At 41.8% G+C, this 19330-nt stretch overlaps 1 protein-coding gene and 1 long non-coding RNA gene across 2 annotated transcripts; one reads left to right on the top strand and one right to left on the bottom strand.

Annotated features, from left to right (window-relative positions):
• Window positions 1–2579: 2579 nt before the first annotated feature.
• LOC147334210 (V-set and immunoglobulin domain-containing protein 1-like) lies at window positions 2580–5677 on the bottom strand. The gene is made up of 4 exons (XM_086286765.1): window positions 5595–5677; window positions 3635–3728; window positions 3053–3409; window positions 2580–2883 (listed from the first exon to the last, which is right to left on the bottom strand). Exons 2-4 carry the CDS (start codon window positions 3684–3686, stop codon window positions 2714–2716), a joined length of 579 nt encoding a protein of 192 aa, XP_086142891.1. The 5' UTR covers window positions 3687–3728; window positions 5595–5677; the 3' UTR covers window positions 2580–2713.
• Window positions 5678–12537: 6860 nt separating this feature from the next.
• LOC147334209 (uncharacterized) lies at window positions 12538–13735 on the top strand. Its single transcript, XR_015128485.1, has 2 exons — window positions 12538–12776; window positions 12808–13735. It is a non-coding gene; the product is annotated as an uncharacterized LOC147334209 (long non-coding RNA).
• Window positions 13736–19330: the final 5595 nt, after the last annotated feature.

Here is a 19330-nt window from a genome sequence, read left to right as displayed (position 1 = left end):
TTACAGTTTGAACTCTCCTGAATCCTGAAACTGTTCTTTTTTTATTAAACGTCACTGTTCATAACAAAGTGTGTTTGTGTTTCACAAGTTCCTAAAAAAGATTTTGAAGCAGTTAACGTGTTCTGTACATGTAGAGGAGCAGATATACAATGTAAGTTGTATTTAAGTCAATGCCTTTAAAAAATCAATTTCTTAGTCAGTAGCAGACTGCCTGAACAGACTGAAGCTTCCTTCTCGTTTCCTGATGTACAATATTCCTGATTTCAGAGGCTCTTGATAGGTTTTGGTTTCAGTCACATCTTTTCTCTGAGCTGCTGAGAACTGAAACTACAAGAAATTCACTTTCAGCCTCTAAATCTGACCACTTAAGATTGTTGTAAACATGACCAGCATGTGTCCTCAACACAGACTTTAATAGAAGAGCTTCTGTAGAGCTGATTCACAGCCAGCCTGATTATTCATGGTGCCCTGACTGTACCAGCTGTCTGTGAAAACTGACTTCAGTCAGCTTTCAGTGATCCAGTCACAGTTTGGGACACAGGATATGTGATATTTATATTTCAAAGGGTCTCCTAAGTTTTCATTACATCCTCTTCCAATTATCCTGGTCATGGACATGGGGGGCTGGAACCTATCCCTGCTACCACAAGGTGAGAGACCTTCAATTTATCCAGTGTGAAATTATGGTGGAAAAAAAATCACTTCTATAGCAAAACAATTGGTGATTGGTGTATAAGTGTGAGTGAGTTGAGTGAGGGACATAAACCAGCAGTGGAAGTTCACTCTGTTTCAGTGTCTAAGGAGCTTGGAAAGAAAGCAGCTGGAGTTCTCTAAGTTTCTTGAAGATGTTTCACTTCTCATCCAAGAGGCTTCTTGAACTCCAAAAATCAAATGGTGAAGGTCCTAGTTATTCAAACTGTTGTGGGTCTGTCCCATAAGAGGTTCATTGACCCACAATTGATCATGTGCCTCATCACATGAGACAAGATTTGAAAAACAAACTGGGTAAATGCATTCCTTGACAGATGAACTATGTCTGAGTGACGTAAAAGCACCTTGACTGTGGGTGTTTGTGTGCGTCAGATCTGATGCAGGATTGCATATTTTCACTTTCAGGCACTCCCTACACTCCTCCTCTCAATCAGAATGAATGAGGAGAATGAATGTCGCAAGTGCACATAATTTACAAATGCTGTAACCCATTCACTTTCTTCTGCATATTAGAGATAGGCCCATGAAGCCTTGTGAAGCTTCTGTGACTTCTTTCTCATTGTACAAGTAAAAGATATGAAAGTTCCAAGTATCAAAAACAGGCCCTACCAGTGACATCTGGTGGTCAGCTGCAATTATAGCAGCCACAAACTTTCAAATGATTCACGCATCCAGCTGATTCCAATTCCAACACAAAAGGAATAACATTAGTTTTAGGTAGCTGTGTTTTCATTCTAAGAGTCAGTGCCCACAAATGAAAGTGTTACAGCATTTAGAAAGGTAAGTTTATGAAGTTTATTATTGCCACCAGGACCAGTAATAAAATTATTTTAAAAAAAGCATGTAACTGTGTTAAAATAAATCTCGTAGTTCACAGTTTTCCCAAAAATTCATTTATTTATCAAATTGCCAAAAAGTGATTCCCAGTATTTTAACTGTTGTTGGCCCATAACTTGTCAAACATATCTTTTGTGGAAGATATCAAGTCATTTGAACAATGTGTATATTTGCAGGTTTTGTCAGACTGAGAGCTGCAACACTTTCTCATCCCAGTGATGAACAAGCAGATGTCATGATCCTTCCAAATTGCCTCCAAATTGATGTCAGCTGGGTTTTTGTTATGTTGTTCTCTCTCTCTCTTCCACTCCTCTCCAACTGGGTAGAACTCATTACAGGTTCCCGCATTTGACCTACGCACCTGCAAGTAACCTGTGTTCCTGCATTTTCCTGCCACTACTTAAGGCAACAGCTCTGTGCTACTCAATACTGGATTGTTGTACTATAGTCAGTGTAGCCCCAGTTACAGATCCCGGTGCTCACATAAAGAGCCAAAATGTAACAGAACCAAGTCATATATGGATATTTCACTCAGCCAAAAGTCAAATTTACACACATAGTCAAGAACCCTTTGGAAACAAAAGTGGGAAGGTGAAATTATTGCGTAAGTATAATGTTAAACTTTGTGATGACATCTCATAATAAGCTAAAATGTAACCTTTGTCTGAGTGTATGCTATTAATACTCTAAATGTGACTTTAAGTTTTGGTGATAAATTTCCTCAGGAGGAGCAGTGATGTCCAAAGTGTTCAAAATGTTAGGGAGAGCATTTAGCTGGTGGCAGTTGTTGTCTTTTAGCTCTTTTTGTGAAATACACCACTTGTACTGGTATCTAGTATGCATGTTATTTGACTATAATGCTTTACGGGGGGCTTTCTTTACTTGTTTCATTAATTAATTCTACTTCCTAAATAAAACATTTCTGAAGACATTTGTTTTTGCGACAAGGGTTGGAGCAGTAAACCTCAGCAACCCTACTCCCCACGGGCTTGTGTTGGGGAAACAATACTGTGTTGGAACAAAAAATGCAAACGACTGCACATGCTTAGAAGAAAACAGAAGATGCATGCAATGTGTGTTTTAATGACATGATTCATATAATATTTTAAATGCATATTGGCAATTAGCCAATTGCTGTTAGTTTGTCACCTTTGTGACCGTTTTGTCATATCAACAGGAGGAAGAGATTGTAAGACAACAAAACAACAAGAATCACCACCAAAGCTAACAGACCACCTGCCAGTCCAATAAATCCTCCATCTCTTTCATCCTTGTTCCCAACGTCCATACCTCCATTCTCCTCATCTCTAAGTGCGGTGACCTCTTGTGGCCGACCTACAGGTGAGAAACAGGTGTGAGGTGTCAGCTGTCAGGTAGGTGATGAGTGAAGAACAGAACAGAATCCATTTCCTCTTCAAACTGCTGTCAGACATTATCTACTGCACTCTGATCACATCACTCAGACCAGCTGCTTGATCACACACACTCAACTCTCCTCACTCACTTGGAGGAACAACTGTCAGCTTGATTTCATGCTTGATCTCAAAGGTAGAGCTGCTACTGTCTCTTATGTTTTGTGCGATGATACGACACTCATACGTTCCAGTGTCTTTAATTGTGGTGTTGGACAAAATGATGGACATGTTCCCATTTTTCATTTGCGGATCTCTCAGTTTCACTCGATCTCTAAAAGTTGGATGCTGGAAGGTTTTATGAAGATGACCATCTCGGTAGAAGAAGACGTATCCATCCGACAACAGATCAAGTCTTTTCCACTCTAACAGGACAAGTTTGGCTTTTTTAGGACCCTGACACTCCAGCTGGGCGTTCCTGTCTGCCTGCACATCTATCTCTTTTAAGCCTGAACAAAAGACAGAATGAGGAAGTGGGACACACAGTCTTTGTGACGTTATAAATGCAGAAACAAGTAGAAAAACAACACCTTTTTTTCCAATCATATCATTATGACAGACAAGCTACACACAACCCTGTTAGATACACAAATACTGTTTAGAACATTTCTCTTTTTTCCTCATGAGTTTTTTGTTTTGAACGAACTAAAATCAACATCCCCTTTTTGACTCACCCGTAGATGCCGAACTCAGAGACAAAATGAGAAGGACAGTGAGAGGATTCATCTATGACGGGTCGTGCAGACAGTGGAGTTGCTGCAACCTGACCTGAAGGAAGAAATGTATAAATTGAACAACAGCCTAGCTCACTGCTGAGAGCCTAGCTCATTCAGTTCATCCTGCTCTGTTTTATGAAACTCCCAGCATTACTGAGGAACAACAAGATGATCTAAATGTTTGGTGTGAGGACTGAGTTAAGATTATTAGGACAGAGCCAAACGTTTGGCAATAAAACAAGAAATTGAATTATTCTTCTTGTGAAATGAAACTCTTAAAAACATATACGACACAAGTTCAGCTGTAAAAATACTCCTGTTCACAACTGTCAGTCATAAAGTGACAATGAGCCTCTTCAGTCAATCAAGAGGCAGAGTTAGCATTTAATAAATCTGGCCCCTAAAATTCCACCGTTCATAATGAAGGATATTTTTCACAGGCTGTTCTCGTTGCATGACCTTACAAGACCTCCGGTTTAGAAACCTTTGGTCTTGCAGTTCATCTTCTGCACATTGCATTTTCAAAACATACGGCAGCACATTTATAGGGATAGACTAGAGTAAGGTAGTTCCAAACCTCAACACACAACTCTTCTCTTTTCCTAAGTCCTTAGCAATTCTCGTATGCACTTTTCCTTGACCTCTATGGTGCTTGTATTGAGATCAATAAAAAGAGGTTAGGAACAGTGTTGGACAAGTTACTTTGAAAAGGTAATTAATTATAGGTACTAGTTACTTCTACAAAAAAGTAACTGAGTTAGTGAGTTACAAGATACTAAAAGTAATTAATTACTTGAAAAGTAACTATTGCGTTACTTAAAAAAAAAATCTTTAACCCTCTGGGGCCTAGGGTATAATTGGCCATTTTTAACTACTTTTGATTTGACCTCTACATTTCACCTTTAAAAACTATTTACTTGCCTTGTTTGGTCTCATTCTTTTCAGCACAACCTCACGTGTCTGAATTTACGGTTATGTTATTATTTTGACATACTGTATTAACACATTTGATCTAAAATCAGACAAACACAAAATCCGAGTAGAAAACGTTATATTTTTACTGTTTATCATGACTCTGGTTTTACGTGGCCCATCAACACAATTTAAAAATTGGTATATATCACCTTGTTGCTTTGTCATTTTAAAGTGGTCGTAGGATTGGCTTACCACGACTCATTTATTCTTCCTCAGTCAGTAACAGCAGCAATCATGCTGTTAATAACAACGCTACTTGTAACGCCATTATTCCCATCACTGGTTAGGAATAGGAGATAGGGGCATTTTTGGAACGCACGCTGAGAAATAAAAGATAAAAGTAATGTATGATAGCAACAACATGTTTCTGTACTATATTTAAACTGCTATAAATGACATAAAATCTATAATATTAAGTGAGGAAGAACATTCTTGTCACACCACAGAAAAATGTCTAACTCTACAAAAAATTTATTTAATTGAAGTAAAGCGTCTCAGTGATATTAATTTATTATTATTATTATTATTATTATTATTATTATTATCATTACTAATATTATTTCTTTTTCAGTGAGATGTGGCTAAGATGGCAGCAGAAATTTTAAATATACCATAACTGTTCTGGATGATTTGGATTACAGGCTAATAAAGAACGCAGATCAAGTACAATAAAGCAGTCATAAGAACACTTAACGTCCTTTTAAAAATATATATGCAATATATATATAAATATATATATATATAAACCCTTTCTACAGCTCATATACCAATATAAACATTTAAATTAAGCGCCTCCTAAAATCACCTCATTTCAGAATGAATGGATGTAGTGAGCATCTATGTTATCAGCCACGATCTAAAAAAGTGACCCGAGCATCGACACGGGGTGTCATAGTCGTCACTCTGCACGCAGCAGATGAGGAGGACAGGACATTTAGCCTACCTTGTGCAGTTCTTTTAGTTTAAATCGCCTTCATTGTGATGAAATTCGCTGACATCTAAGTCTGTCTGACTTCTTCTTCGGTCAGAACACAAGTCAGTGAGTAATCACAGAAAAACCTGCCTGTTATACCGGCTGTAGCCCCGCCCCTATCACTACAATCATGGAACGATCCGGAAACTGACATCACAATTTTGAGATAATACTGTGTGTTTTGTTTCATTTGGCAGCAAACTATAAAATAGGGCAAAACACTGTGCTTGCTGTCCTCATATCAAATTCTGACCTTCTTATTGTGGTTGTCCAAATTCATAAGCTGCATCCTCCTGAGGACCCGGCCCACATAGGCCGCAAAGGCAGAGTCCTCAGGTGGATGCAGCTTATGAATTTGGACACTCCCTTAATTCAGTTTTTATGTTAATTTTTTACTTCCAGAGCATTAAAACCCAAAGATAAAGCTGAAAACTAAAGCTGCCCTTCAAACTTCATTTGATTAAATCCAACAAAATTTCTCTAATGAGAAATTGAAATGAGCCGTGAATCACAAGTCTGTGAACTAGCAGTGCTGGCAGTTTTTACTGTCTTTACTGGCTTTAAATAGCCTCATCATTATAAATATATCAGCTGTTGTCCTGTCTTACTGAATAGTGTCCTGTTTTTTTTTTTTTTGTTCTATATATCTATATATCTATATCTATATATATATATATCTATATCTATATATATATATATATATATATAGCAGCTGGATAGCGTAGTGGTTAAACTACACGCCTTTGGAACAGAGGATCGCAAGTTCGATTCCTGCCTGGGGCGTCTGTATCCAGTAAGGGTCCTAAGGCTAGACCCCCTATGCTAAGCAAGCCTACCGCAGACATGAGCGAGACAGATAAATATGAAGGCATGCCGGCTCGGACGTCGCCCGGATCAACAAGGTCCGCGTCAGGTGTTGAGGAACCAGGGCACCCTGACGAAAAGTGGGCTACTGGAACAAGAAGGCATCGGTGGGCAAGGGACGAAAACAGGGCGTTGTTGGAATGCTACTACGCAAGTAACCCCGGCGGAAGGGGCTACATGAATAGGATGAGGGACCTATGGATTCTTCGATACCCAACATCCACAATGACGGCGAAACAAGATGATGTTAATGCAGCACTACGGGCAATACCTACAACCACGATTACCGACACTAACAAGCTGATCTACAATACGGCAGCAGTGATCAGTGAGATGCTTGGCTACAAGTTGAACAGCCACAAGGGGCAGTACCCTCCATGGAGAAGGAGGCTAGAGGGCAAGATCAAAGTAGCACGGAGGGAGGTTAGCCAACTAACAGAGTTGCAGAAAGGTGCGACAAATAAGGTGCCTAAGAAATACAGCAAGCTGTCCATACCTGAGGCCATGGAAACTGCCAAGCAAAGACTCACAGCCTTGGCCAGCCGCTTGAGGAGGTACACCAGAGAGATAGAAGGCAGGAGAATAAACCAGCTGTTCTCCACAGAACCAGCAAAGGTGTACTCTCAGTGGCAAGGGAACAATAAGAGAACAGCACCACCAAGGCTGGAGACGGAGCAATACTGGAAGAGCATATGGGAGAAGGATGCAACCCATAACGGCAATGCTCAGTGGCTAGTGGATCTGAGGGCAGACCACAGCGACCTCCCTGAACAGGGTCCAGTAACCATCACAGTGGCAGATATCCAAGAAAGGGTCTCCAGTATGAAGAGTTGGACAGCACCAGGGCCCGACATGGTTCACGCCTACTGGCTGAAGAAGCTGACTGCACTCCACGAGCGTCTGGCAGCACAAATGAACCAGCTGCTAGTTAACGAGAGACACCCGGAATGGCTAACTGAAGGCCGGACGGTCCTGATCCCCAAGGACCCCAAGAAGGGACCGGTCCCCTCCAACTACCGACCAATAACCTGCCTCAGTACTACATGGAAGCTCCTGTCAGGCATCATATCGGCTAAGATGAACAGGCACATGGGTCAATACATGAGCGGGACACAGAAAGGAATTGGCAAGAATACCAGAGGTGCAAAACACCAGCTACTGGTAGACAGAACAATCAGCCGAGACTGCAAGACCAGACTGACCAACCTGTGCACTGCCTGGATTGATTACAAGAAGGCCTATGACTCAATGCCCCACAGCTGGATACTGGAATGCCTAGAATTGTACAAGATCAATGGGACCCTAAGAGCCTTCATCAGGAACTCAATGGGGATGTGGCGTACAACACTAGAGGCCAACTCCAAGCCCATAGCACAAGTTACCATCAAGTGCGGGATCTACCAAGGAGATGCTCTGTCCCCACTGCTGTTCTGCATAGGCCTGAACCCCCTCAGTGAGATCATTAACAAGACTGGCTACGGATACCGACTACGGAACGGAGCAGTTGTCAGCCACCTCCTGTACATGGATGACATCAAGCTGTATGCCAAGAGTGAACGAGACATCGATTCACTGATCCACACTACCAGGCTATACAGCAATGACATTGGAATGTCGTTCGGACTGGAGAAGTGTAGTCGGATGGTAACAAAGAGAGGGAAGGTAGTCAGAACTGAGGGGATTGAACTACCAGAAGGCAACATTGCAGACATAGAGGACAGTTACAAGTACCTGGGGATCCCGCAGGCAAATGGGAACCATGAAGAGGCCGCTAGAAAAGCTGCAACCACCAAGTACCTGCAGAGGGTCAGGCAAGTCCTGAGGAGTCAGCTGAATGGTAAGAACAAGATCCGGGCCATCAACACATACGCCCTGCCCGTGATCAGGTACCCTGCTGGGGTAATAAGCTGGCCAAAGGAGGCGATAGAAGCCACTGACATAAAGACAAGAAAGCTCCTGACCATGCATGGAGGGTTTCACCCCAAGTCCAGCACCCTGAGGCTGTACGCTAAGCGGAAGGAAGGGGGCCGGGGACTGGTGAGTGTCAGCACCACAGTCCAGGATGAGACAAGGAACATCCAAGAATACATTGGGAAGATGGCCCCAACTGACCGAGTGCTCAGTGAATACCTCAGGCAGCAGAAACCCAAGAAAGAGGAGGGAGACGAGGAACCATCATGGAAGGAGAGGCCCCTGCACGGTATGTACCACCGGCAGATAGAGGAGGTGGCTGATATCCAGAAATCCTACCAGTGGCTGGACAAAGCTGGACTGAAAGACAGCACAGAGGCACTAATCATGGCAGCACAAGAACAAGCTCTGAGTACAAGATCCATAGAGGCTGGGGTCTATCACACCAGGCAAGACCCCAGGTGCAGGCTGTGTAAAGATGCCCCAGAGACAATCCAGCACATAACAGCAGGGTGCAAGATGCTAGCAGGCAAGGCATACATGGAACGCCATAACCAAGTGGCCGGCATAGTGTACAGGAACATCTGTGCCGAGTATAACCTGGAAGTCCCGAGGTCAAAATGGGAGATGCCCCCAAGGGTGGTGGAGAATGACCGAGCTAAGATCCTGTGGGACTTCCAGATACAGACGGACAAAATGGTGGTGGCTAACCAACCGGACATAGTGGTGGTAGACAAACAGAAGAAGACGGCCGTAGTGATCGATGTAGCGGTTCCGAATGACAGCAATATCAGGAAGAAGGAACACGAGAAGCTGGAGAAATACCAAGGGCTCAGAGAAGAGCTCGAGAGGATGTGGAGGGTGAAGGTAACGGTGGTCCCCGTGGTAATCGGAGCACTAGGTGCGGTGACTCCCAAGCTAGGCGAGTGGCTCCAGCAGATCCCGGGAATAACATCGGAGATCTCTGTCCAGAAGAGCGCAGTCCTGGGAACAGCTAAGATACTGCGCAGGACCCTCAAGCTCCCAGGCCTCTGGTAGAGGACCCGAGCTTGAAGGATAAACCGCCCGCAGGGGCGTGCTGGGTGTTATATATGAAGATAGCACCGTATGTGCTATCTTCACTTTTAAAACTAGTTTGTGATTAGTCATTTGGAGCCACTGTCACCCCTTTAACATGAACGTGCAGGGGAAAGCCTGGAAGTGTCTCCTGACTGCTGAGGTGAATCAAGATTAGGCATGTGGAACTTACTTCATAGTGCAGCCCTGTGGTCAGAGTTTTGCATTCTCTACAACACTGGCAGTAAAGAATAGGGTTTGCAGTTTTAATGTTCTTTTACATTCACTGCTGCTGTCTTGGGTTGTTAAGTCAGGGTGAGTGAGAAGGTTCCTTGAAAATTCATAAAACTACAGAAAGGGACCCAAATATCAAAATCGGGAACTCCCAAGAGGAGGTGTGTGGGTGTTGCTGTGGTTTTATAGTCGCTTTATGTAAAACTGAAGAAGAACAGTGCACGTGGTTTTGTTCCTGATGGTGCTTTGTTGGAGTGGAGGACGCATTTTTTGTTTGCTTGCTTTATAAAGCATGAGGGTTCAGGATTGTTGCACTGAGGTACTGAGGGTTATACAGTACAGTTATGTTTTGTTATGAATCACTACATATAAGTTAGACGTTATTTTGGATTTGGAGAGATCAAAAAGTGTCAGAATCTGAATCGACGTGTACACAGAAGGTCACAGAAATCTTGAAAAAATAAATAAATAGGAAGCTTATACTTCATATATAAACAGTCATTGTATATATAAGAGGTATACTCTCTACTTGTTTTGTAGACACAGAAACAGGAAGGAAGCAGTATGGGGACATATTTGGACAAAACTATTCAGCCACAACAAAATAGGCCACATGCCTTCACTTCAAGCAAGTTTGAGAGGCTGACTCATCCAAAACCTACCGAGCTGCATTCCCCTCATTTATTCATGTTTATTTGATGTTTGTGAGAGCTGCACAATACACACTCTGTATTATATTCTTTCACTCAGATAACTTTCAGCGTGGATAAGACACAAAGAGCAGTTCAAAATATGTCTGTTTGTAAGAGCAGCCCCACAGTGTTGACCCCTGTTGTCCCAGTTGTTTCATTTGTTGTAACTGTTTCAGCTTTTTGCAGATTTAAACAAAGAACAAAAATAATACCTGCAGCAAAAGTATTGTTTAAGTTGTTTAAGACATCTGTTTAATTCTTGTATCTGTTCTTCATCATGTACTGGTAATTATGTACTGTACTGTGTGTACTGTACAGTACGATTATGTATATACTGTATTATGTGGTCATTAAACATTGCTTTAATTACATATTGGAGATAAGAGTGAAGGCTCAGGAATCAGGTGGGGAAAAGTCCAATTTAAATGATTTACAATAGGTAATACTCTTCAGGTGTGTTAGCCTCCTGGAGAGAATGTGCTCGAGGTAGCAGCTAAAACAAAAGGCTGCTCAGTTAAGAAGCATAAACCACTGTGAATTCGTTTATCTTGCTTTGATGTTAACCAAACAATAACAAGATAACACTCAAAAAGGGAGCGGTTGCCAGTGGTGGCCAAGGATCTCTTCTTGTATCTCTGAATTTCTGACTAGTTTAGATTTTTATTAGAGGCCTTGTCACTGCTGCTATCACAGGGTAGTACTTACAGCCTATTCAGGCCACACAGGAAATCCAGCTGTTCTAGGATGGCATAAACATGTGCAACGTTACAAGAGTTCCTGTGTCTCCCAGCACATTCTCAAGAGTGGACCAATGTCTGACCCTCTGTGTGAGGAGGAAGATGAGGAGTACTGCCAGAGTGCTACAAAATGACCCCCAGCAGGTAACTTGTTTCTGAAATACACTCAATGTAGGTGGAATGACCAGCACCATGCAGCTTGATTAGCATGAGGTGTCCTGTTGTCTTCACAGATTAGAGCTGGTTCACTCTGAGCACAGGGCCCTGTGCTTCGTACGTCGCTCACTACATCCAAGATCAAATGAAACATCCAAGACCAAATCATCGCGCTAACCGTGAGCTCGCTATTCCGGTTCCCCGAACACACCTGTTGTTGACGATTAGTACAGCTGGATGAAGTAATGTGCGATCACTGGGTGCCGTAAAAGGGGATACGCATCGATAGTAGAAACATTGATCGGCAACCCTCTGATTGGTCAGCGAAAATGTCGAAGGGGCGCGCTCGGTGTTTTTCGGCAGCAGAGCAAGAACTCTTGAGTGAGGGATTTCAGGAGTTTCAGAGTTTAATTAAAACGCAAGGGAACACTGCAAAGGCTGCAAAAGCAAGGAGAGAGGGCTGGCAGAAAGTTGCTGACAAATCAAACTCGTAAGTAATTCAATAATAACAATAATAATGGAGTGGATTTATATAGCGCTTTTCAAGGCACCCAAAGCGCTTTACAATGCCACTATTCATTCACTCTCACATTCACACACTGGTGGAGGCAGCTACGGTTGTAGCCACAGCTGCCCTGGGGCAGACTGACAGAAGCCAGGCTGCCATATTGCGCCATCGGCCCCTCTGGCCAACACCAGTAGGCGGTAGGGTAGATTTATCATATCACACCATATTATCCAATATTATATTACATTATATTATATTATAATATGTTATATTATATCCCCTTTCACATTAGAGCCACAACAGGACCCACTAGAACATGGGAACAAGTAAAAGTGAAATATAAGAATATTCTACAGAATGGTAATATTTATCACTTATATTGCTTTTCGTCTCTTGGAAAGAGACCCTGGAATACTCTGTTTGTTTGTTCATAACAGCAACCAAGAAAAGGGCAGAGCAAAAAAAAAGACAGGTGGTGGTCCTGCACCCCCTCGTCAACAAGTTGGTTAAGTGAATAATACCCTCACGGGAAAATCGATATCTCTCAATGAGCGCACTGTCACGCTGAGCTAAAGGATCCTGTCTATTCCGCAATATACGCTGGATTCAGAAAACTCTCCTTATCAATCTTGCACCTTCCGCAATGGGTGGCTCGCGTATACGGACAGGACATGGCTGCGACAGGCTTCCCAAATCCACCTTCGCTTTTATAGCCATGGTCTCATCTTGATTACATGAAGTAATTTACTATTACTACTCTGAAATATGAATTGCATCTGTAATAATCACATACATGTAATAGAATGTTAATAGTACATTTCCCTTTTATAGGAAATGACCTGTATGTATCTGTGTGACATCAATACAAGGATCAAGTGCTGCATTATCTTTAGTTACATTGATGTTATTTATTTATGGTGAAACAGTGGTGGAATATCGCTGTTGCTTTCGTATAAATGAAGCGGACATACCTGCGTGGCCGCGATCTAATCCTGTTTACATAAAGTAAACCTGCTCCAGAGCAGGTTTACGCTCATGGCTCTGTTGCTATGACAGCAAGTCCCGGATGAGCTTCGGGGAACCGAACGATCCAGGATCACGCGAAATCGTCAACAATCAAATCCAGCTAACTTACTTAGCGCGGTACGAAGAACGGACCCCTGCAGTGAAAAATCCTGAATGTTACATTTAGGAAGCTGCATGTATAGATATGTATATCAAGTTTATGTTTTTTTCCTTTGAGGGATTTTAATTCTCTAAAATGTTATCCCAGTTACATTTTAACCTTTGTTCCCTTAGGACACAGTAGTGTTTAGTAGTTGTACTATTAAAGTTATAGGAATGTCTTTTCTTTCTTTTTTTTTAACCAAACTGGTATTCTATCAAAAATCAAATATGGATATGTAAATCATTTCTTTTATTTGAACTTTTTTAGTTTTCCAAAATTAACTTATTTTTTATGTATTCATTGCATGTTTCACCTCAGTTAAATTTCAATCCTTCATTCATATTTAAACTTTTGATGTGGGCTGTATTTCCATGTAATACCTTTTTTTTCCAGAAGATGGAGCAGTGATGCTGTGTAACCTTTATTTAATTAGGGAAAGAACACAATATTCACAGTGGCAGCAAAGAACTGTTAAAAGTTAAAAACAGCAGCACACATCAGAACCATTTTAAAGATTACAGGTGACTACTTTTAGTTAATTCAAATCCCATTAAACATCTATTTTTGGCTCCTCCTTTCACTTTAGTGTATTTACTGTATCCTTGAAGTCCACGTTGTTTTTTTAATGAATTCATTTTGATCCACATGTTCTGCAGCTGTTTGCCTTTTGATTTGAAGTTTGCATTATGAAATCCTGATACTGTTAAAGCATCAGTTATAATTGATGAACTCTGTGTAAAGTTTATTAAACAGTTTGGTGTGAAAAATAAAGAAATGGTCTCACAGCAAGTAGTTTGAGCCATGATTTCCGATTCAAACTAATTTAAATGTTTTTAGTGGTACATGTGGAGGTTTATCAGAGGAGGAGACTTGGCTGCTCTCGGCACGGTTCCTGCAGCTCATTAAAAACTCTGAAATGATCTTCAAGGAAAAGATGATTAATTTTTCTTAAAAACAAGATGTGGGCATGAAGTTTGAACATGAGTGTGTTTAAGATGCATTGTGATTAGCATCTCACACATTCCAATAAAGCAGATGTTCCTGCATTGCAACAGTAGTTTTCAGATGTGTTCATCCCCCGACCATCTGCAAGACTCTCATGCAGCACCAATTTGAAACGCAGCCTGGAAAGTGCGTTCATGGCCCTACAGGTTGCCTAAGCACAAGAGACAAATTGTGCAAAAGGAATTGGCTGAAATGGTGAAAATGCTGTTATCATAGGATGAAATGAGGATTTGTTCCTCAGTGTTTGGTCTCCTATGCTTACCTTTTCTCCAGATGATTTGTCGCAGTTGAGAGGGGCCGGTTGTCTTTAAGGTGCTTCCAGGTAATTAAGAAGTGAGTGCAGGGTTCGTACCATTCATCACACTTCTGTTAGGTTTGTTTGAAGACTCGGGCATTTTTCAGCACCTGCTGTAGCGATAGCTGCGTCCTCACACTGCATATGCTGTTTGCCACCTGGATGATGTTGTCATTCATAGTGATACCACGGTGGAGCATGTGCAGTGGGTGGTCACAGTCCCTAAAGTGTGTGGTTGGATGGAGGGACGTACAGTATTTGGGTACAATTTGGGAGCTGGGTATGTGCATCCACACATGGATAAAACAGCAGCCATCGCATCCTGCCTGTGTCCCAACGCAAAAAAGAACATCCTGATAATGTAATAACGGTGAAGGCGGTCGCACTTTTTCTCCTCTCCTTCTTCCCCTTATCTTCCCTGCTTAGCCTCTTGTGTCCTTGTCTTGTCTCGTGTGCATTACTTTTCCCTCGAACAGTCTCTCACTGTCGTTCTCTAAAACCTAATAGAATTATGAATTTGATAACTGGTCTCTGAATGATATTGACACCCTCTTCTCAACGAGAAGTCTGGGCTCGGGAGAGCCCGAGTGCCCTGGAGGGACTTTCCCTGCCAGATACACGATGGATGGGTGGCAGACCTGGAGGATCTTGTGCCTGGCGGGACTGTCTATCGAGGACGCTGAAGATATCTACCTATTTGGAACCATGATAACAGGGTTCTTGCTGATCGGAGCTGGCTTGGCCCTTACTTATCGGAGAAATAAGAGAGCGGAACCAGCTGTTCAAACCCCTAAGCTGACCGCTGGAATTGAGGCGATCGGACGAGGCACGGCCTCTCACACCGAACGTAGCATGGTTAACACCTTGGAGACGCTTACAGCTGCCGTGAAGACTCAAACTAACACCATTGAGCGTATGATGGGATACATCAGAGAGGGGCCTGCTCGCAATGACACCTTTGAGCGAAAGTTGGATCACATCGCAGAACGGATCACTGCAGCTGTGGGGTCTCAGAATCAAAAGAATGACAACACCACGGAACGGAAGTTTGATACCATCATGGGGAGGCTCGCGGCTCTCCAACGGGAGATCGAGGGACCAGTGTCAGAGTGCTAAATTCGCTGCTCGCATAAAGGAGAAATCGACAATATTCAACATATGGACACCACGGCGCCAGCTGCTCAGGCCCGAGGCTGGAGCCCACCAAAACAACTCCCTGATAACGACTGTGTGATGACTATTCTTCCCATCCCATGAAGGCCACCTGGGTTGGCTGGCAGACTGTTTACTTAGCCTGATAGAGCGAAGGACACTGTCTCAGCTGGACTCTGGACATGCACACACATACACTTACACTGATAAGCACGCACTCATCCCCCTCCCTTTCCAAACGCCTTCGATGCTTGTTTCCTGCGGGGGAAGACGGCGGGTCTGCGTGCCGCGCTGAAATGGTAGCGCTGTGTAGGATGACTGCTGTGTTCCTTCGGATTACCCCCCACCCCCCTATCCATCCCCTGTGGCTTGTCATGTGCTCTAATGTTGCGATGTGGACATTAATGTGCTCTCTGTGCAGAGTTTTTTTTTTTTTGTTTCCTGTTCTCATGCTGTCCTCCCATAGGTGCCCAGCGTGAGAAGAGGTCTCTTTTTTTCCTCTTGTACTTTTCCCATTGTTGTGTAATTTTTCAGTGTTATTCTCTGCAACGCTGCCGATCTCCGACTGTATTCCTATGTGATGTGTTTGTTGTGTGTCTAAGTCGGGGGGGGGGGGGGGGTCCTATTCCTCTGCGGGGCAACCTGCATATGGCCAATAAAGCATTCATTCAATTCAATTCAATTCAATTCAATAATGAATTACAATATTCCCGACAAGAAGAAATAAATGCATGAACGAGTTTTTCAGCATCACTCTGGGACAGGATATTTCTGATTTTCAAGATATTGCAGCAATGGAAGAAAGCAGTCATAAATATTTGCTTAATATTTCCATTAAAGGAGAAATCCTGGTCAAAATGACTCTAAGATTCCATATAGTGTTACTGGAGGCCAAGGTATTGCATCCAGAAAAGGATAAAATCCGTAGCTGTTGATAAAATTGGCACAGAGCTTCCCCCATGCATCCCCGGGCGCCCAATGGCTGCCCACTGCTTCACTGAGTGAATGGGTTAAATGCAGAGAGCAATTTCCCCACGGGGCTCAATAAAGTACAATAATGTACACACTTTCTTCTTCTTTCTTCTTCTTCTTCTACCAAAGATTCACATCAAACTCATTCTTGATTGCTTTAATGAACATTTTTTTATTGTCACAGTTTGATACTGATGATTTCTTGTGAACACTCCTTTAGTTTAAACCCAGTGACAGTATCAAGTTATTATGTTTGTTTTCATGTAAGTATCTACACTTATATTATCTATCTATACTTCGTCTGCATCCCTCGAGGCCCCATTTGAAGGCTGATTATGTCCCAACATAGGCCAGAATTCATAGCGCAGTGGTGGCTGTGGCTTTTTTTTTCAACAAAGAAAAAACCCCAGCAGATGGCTGAAGCGTGGTGGCCAAAGAATAAACTTTTAAAAGCAAGTATAAAATTTTACATCACTTATATATCTGCAAAGAACGTTATAACATTACTGTTGGCTACATGTCCACAAAGTTATGTATAGGGGTGGGTTTTTAATTATCAATTTATCGATTAAAATCGGTTCTAGCTTGGATAATGTGATATCGATTCATTAAAATCCTGAATTGATTTTTTAATACAAATTTATTTTGACCAAAATGCCAGAATTTCAGGTTAAACCTCAGAAAATTTCAACAAATAACAACAACCAAACAGCTGAAATAGTAAATGAGAGCAGGAACACGATTCTGCACAAAGACGTAAACACAAAGCGTGGATCCACCGACGGATCAGAATCAGCGAGATGTCGCCTTTCTCTCACGACAGCACGGACACGGTCGGGGCTGAAAGCCGACAGCTCGCTGATCCGTGCTTTGAGTTCCCGCCCTTTTTCCACTAGATTCTGAAGCTGCAGGTTTTGTCTCTCTCCAAACAATATTGACTAAACCAGCAGCTAAAGAAGATCCAACCCTTCATATAAACATCGTCATGAACTTTTGCTGTTTTACTTCCACAACAATAAAATCACACTTCATGCACAGCTCTCTCCCTCTCTCTCTCTCTTTCTGTCTATGTGTACTTCAAGAACAGTTTCCCGTCAAAAAAATCTGTTTTCTGCATTATTCGCTTGTTTATTACGCACAAGTGTAGCGTTGTTTGCTGCGCTGTCGGCCGCTATTTTTGTCCCTTTTACCTAATTCTGAAAAGAAAGTCTAATTTCTGATGTTCAATAGGCTACTGAACAAATTCAAACTTTTTAAAATTATGCGAAATTTCAAAACACTTAGCTGTGTCTCTAATAAAACCTCTGTAACTTTGCTCTGCTTCACTTCAGCAGCATCAACTAAGGTTCATATGTTGATTAATGGTTTTCTTTCATTTTTGATGTACTGCAGAATATTTTTATAAAATCCCAGGCCAGGAAAATCAACTTCGTGTTTTTCTGTGTTTTATCCTCAGCTACTTCGACACAAAGGCATCTGCTGTGATGCTCACACCTTTGATAGAGTCTAGCAAGTGTCGGCTTTTTTTATAGATATAAAAATATGGAAATGTATTGATGCAGGACCTGAATGATGATATATGGAATGTGGAATATCTGTCCATGCAGACAATATTGATTTGTAACTTAAAATTTGTTATTTTAACTAATAATCTTGTCAGCATAAAGTTCTTTATTTGGAGCACAGATCTACAAGAAAGATAAGTTACTGAAACGTGCTTGTGCTTAAATTCCATATCAATCTTTGGCAATATTGTGAGTAATGTTAAACTTAAAGATCATCTCTGCCTCCTGATCTGTTTCCTGCTGCCTGCCACTGAAGGCAGTGGGGAGAGGTAACAATTAGGCAGTGCATTTACCGTGGCATATAATGTCATCTTTTCTCATTACAGTCCACTTTGACCAGCAGGTTTGTGACAGTTGGCTTAACATACCGAGCCAAGGAATCTAAATATACATTTGGCATCTCAGTGGGGCTACCAAAAGTCATCACCTCGGTCTTTTTATCATTGAATTTTAAAAAGTTAAGAGACATCCAAGCCTTAATGTCATCAAGACACTGAAGTAATGGTTGTATGGAATATGTGCCTTTATGATGTAGAGGGACATATATCTGACAGTCATCAGCATAGAAGTGAAATGCAATGCTGTGTTTTCTCAGTATAGATCCAAGAGAGAGCAGATACAAAGAAAAGAGAAGGGGGCCTAGAACTGAGCTCTGTGTGACACCACACAAGAGAGGAGCGGAGGACGACACATGGTCACAGAGACTGACACAAAATGTTTGCCCCGCCAAGTAGGACCTGAACCACTCAAGTGCCCACCCAGTGCTCCAAATGACAGAGTAAAATGCATGATCCACAGTATCAAATGCAACTGTCAAATCTAAAAGTACAAGAACAACACAGTCCCCAGCATCAGTGGCTAAAAATATGTCATTAAAACTTGTAAAATGGCTGATTCAGTGCTATGAAAGGGTTTAAAACCAAATTGGAAAACGTGTAAAACATTTTGCTTTTTCAGGAAGGTCATTCATTGACTGTCAACTCTCTTTTCAAGAATTTTGGAAAGAAAAGGTAGTTAGAAGAAAGGCCTGTAATTTGCAAGAATCGTAAGATCAAGAACAGGTTTTTTTAAACAGGTGTTTGACTACAGTATGTAAAAAATTTTGGGGGCTACATCTGACAATGTGGATGACAAAAATGGATTGAAACTGAAAAATGGTTTGAAACCGAAAAAAAATGGATTGAAACCGAAAAATGGATTGAGACCGAAAAAAAAAATTGTAAACGAAAACAAAAAAATTACAGTTTCAATTAATTGTTTATTCACTATCAATTGTTTTTTCGGTTTCAATACAAGAGCAGTACATTTATTTCAGTTACAATATTTTTTTTCGGTTTCGCTTCAAGGTGGCATCGTTCTGATTCCATATTGTCCTCCCCACGATGACGTTT

The sequence above is a fragment of the Aulonocara sp. 'chitande type north' Nkhata Bay genome, linkage group LG3, assembly GCF_057382095.1.
Source record: "Aulonocara sp. 'chitande type north' Nkhata Bay isolate Kocher_YH1m ecotype deep benthic linkage group LG3, A_spYH_male_GT1.1, whole genome shotgun sequence".
Taxonomy (NCBI): domain Eukaryota; kingdom Metazoa; phylum Chordata; class Actinopteri; order Cichliformes; family Cichlidae; genus Aulonocara; species Aulonocara sp. 'chitande type north' Nkhata Bay.
The sequence above is the reverse complement of the archived record's forward strand: the minus strand, read 5'-3'. Positions and strand labels throughout refer to the sequence as shown.

Bases quoted from the DNA above. Each gene is read 5' to 3' on its own strand.
- LOC147334210 (XM_086286765.1), bottom strand. From the start codon at position 3,686: ATGAATCCTCTCACTGTCCTTCTCATTTTGTCTCTGAGTTCGGCATCT. The intron at 3,410-3,634 runs GTGAGTCAAAAA...TCTTTTGTTCAG, and splicing joins TCTGAGTTCGGCATCTACGG to GCTTAAAAGAGATAGATGTG. The intron at 2,884-3,052 runs GTGAGTGAGGAG...TCTCACCTGTAG, and splicing joins GCTGACAGTTGTTCCTCCAA to GTCGGCCACAAGAGGTCACC.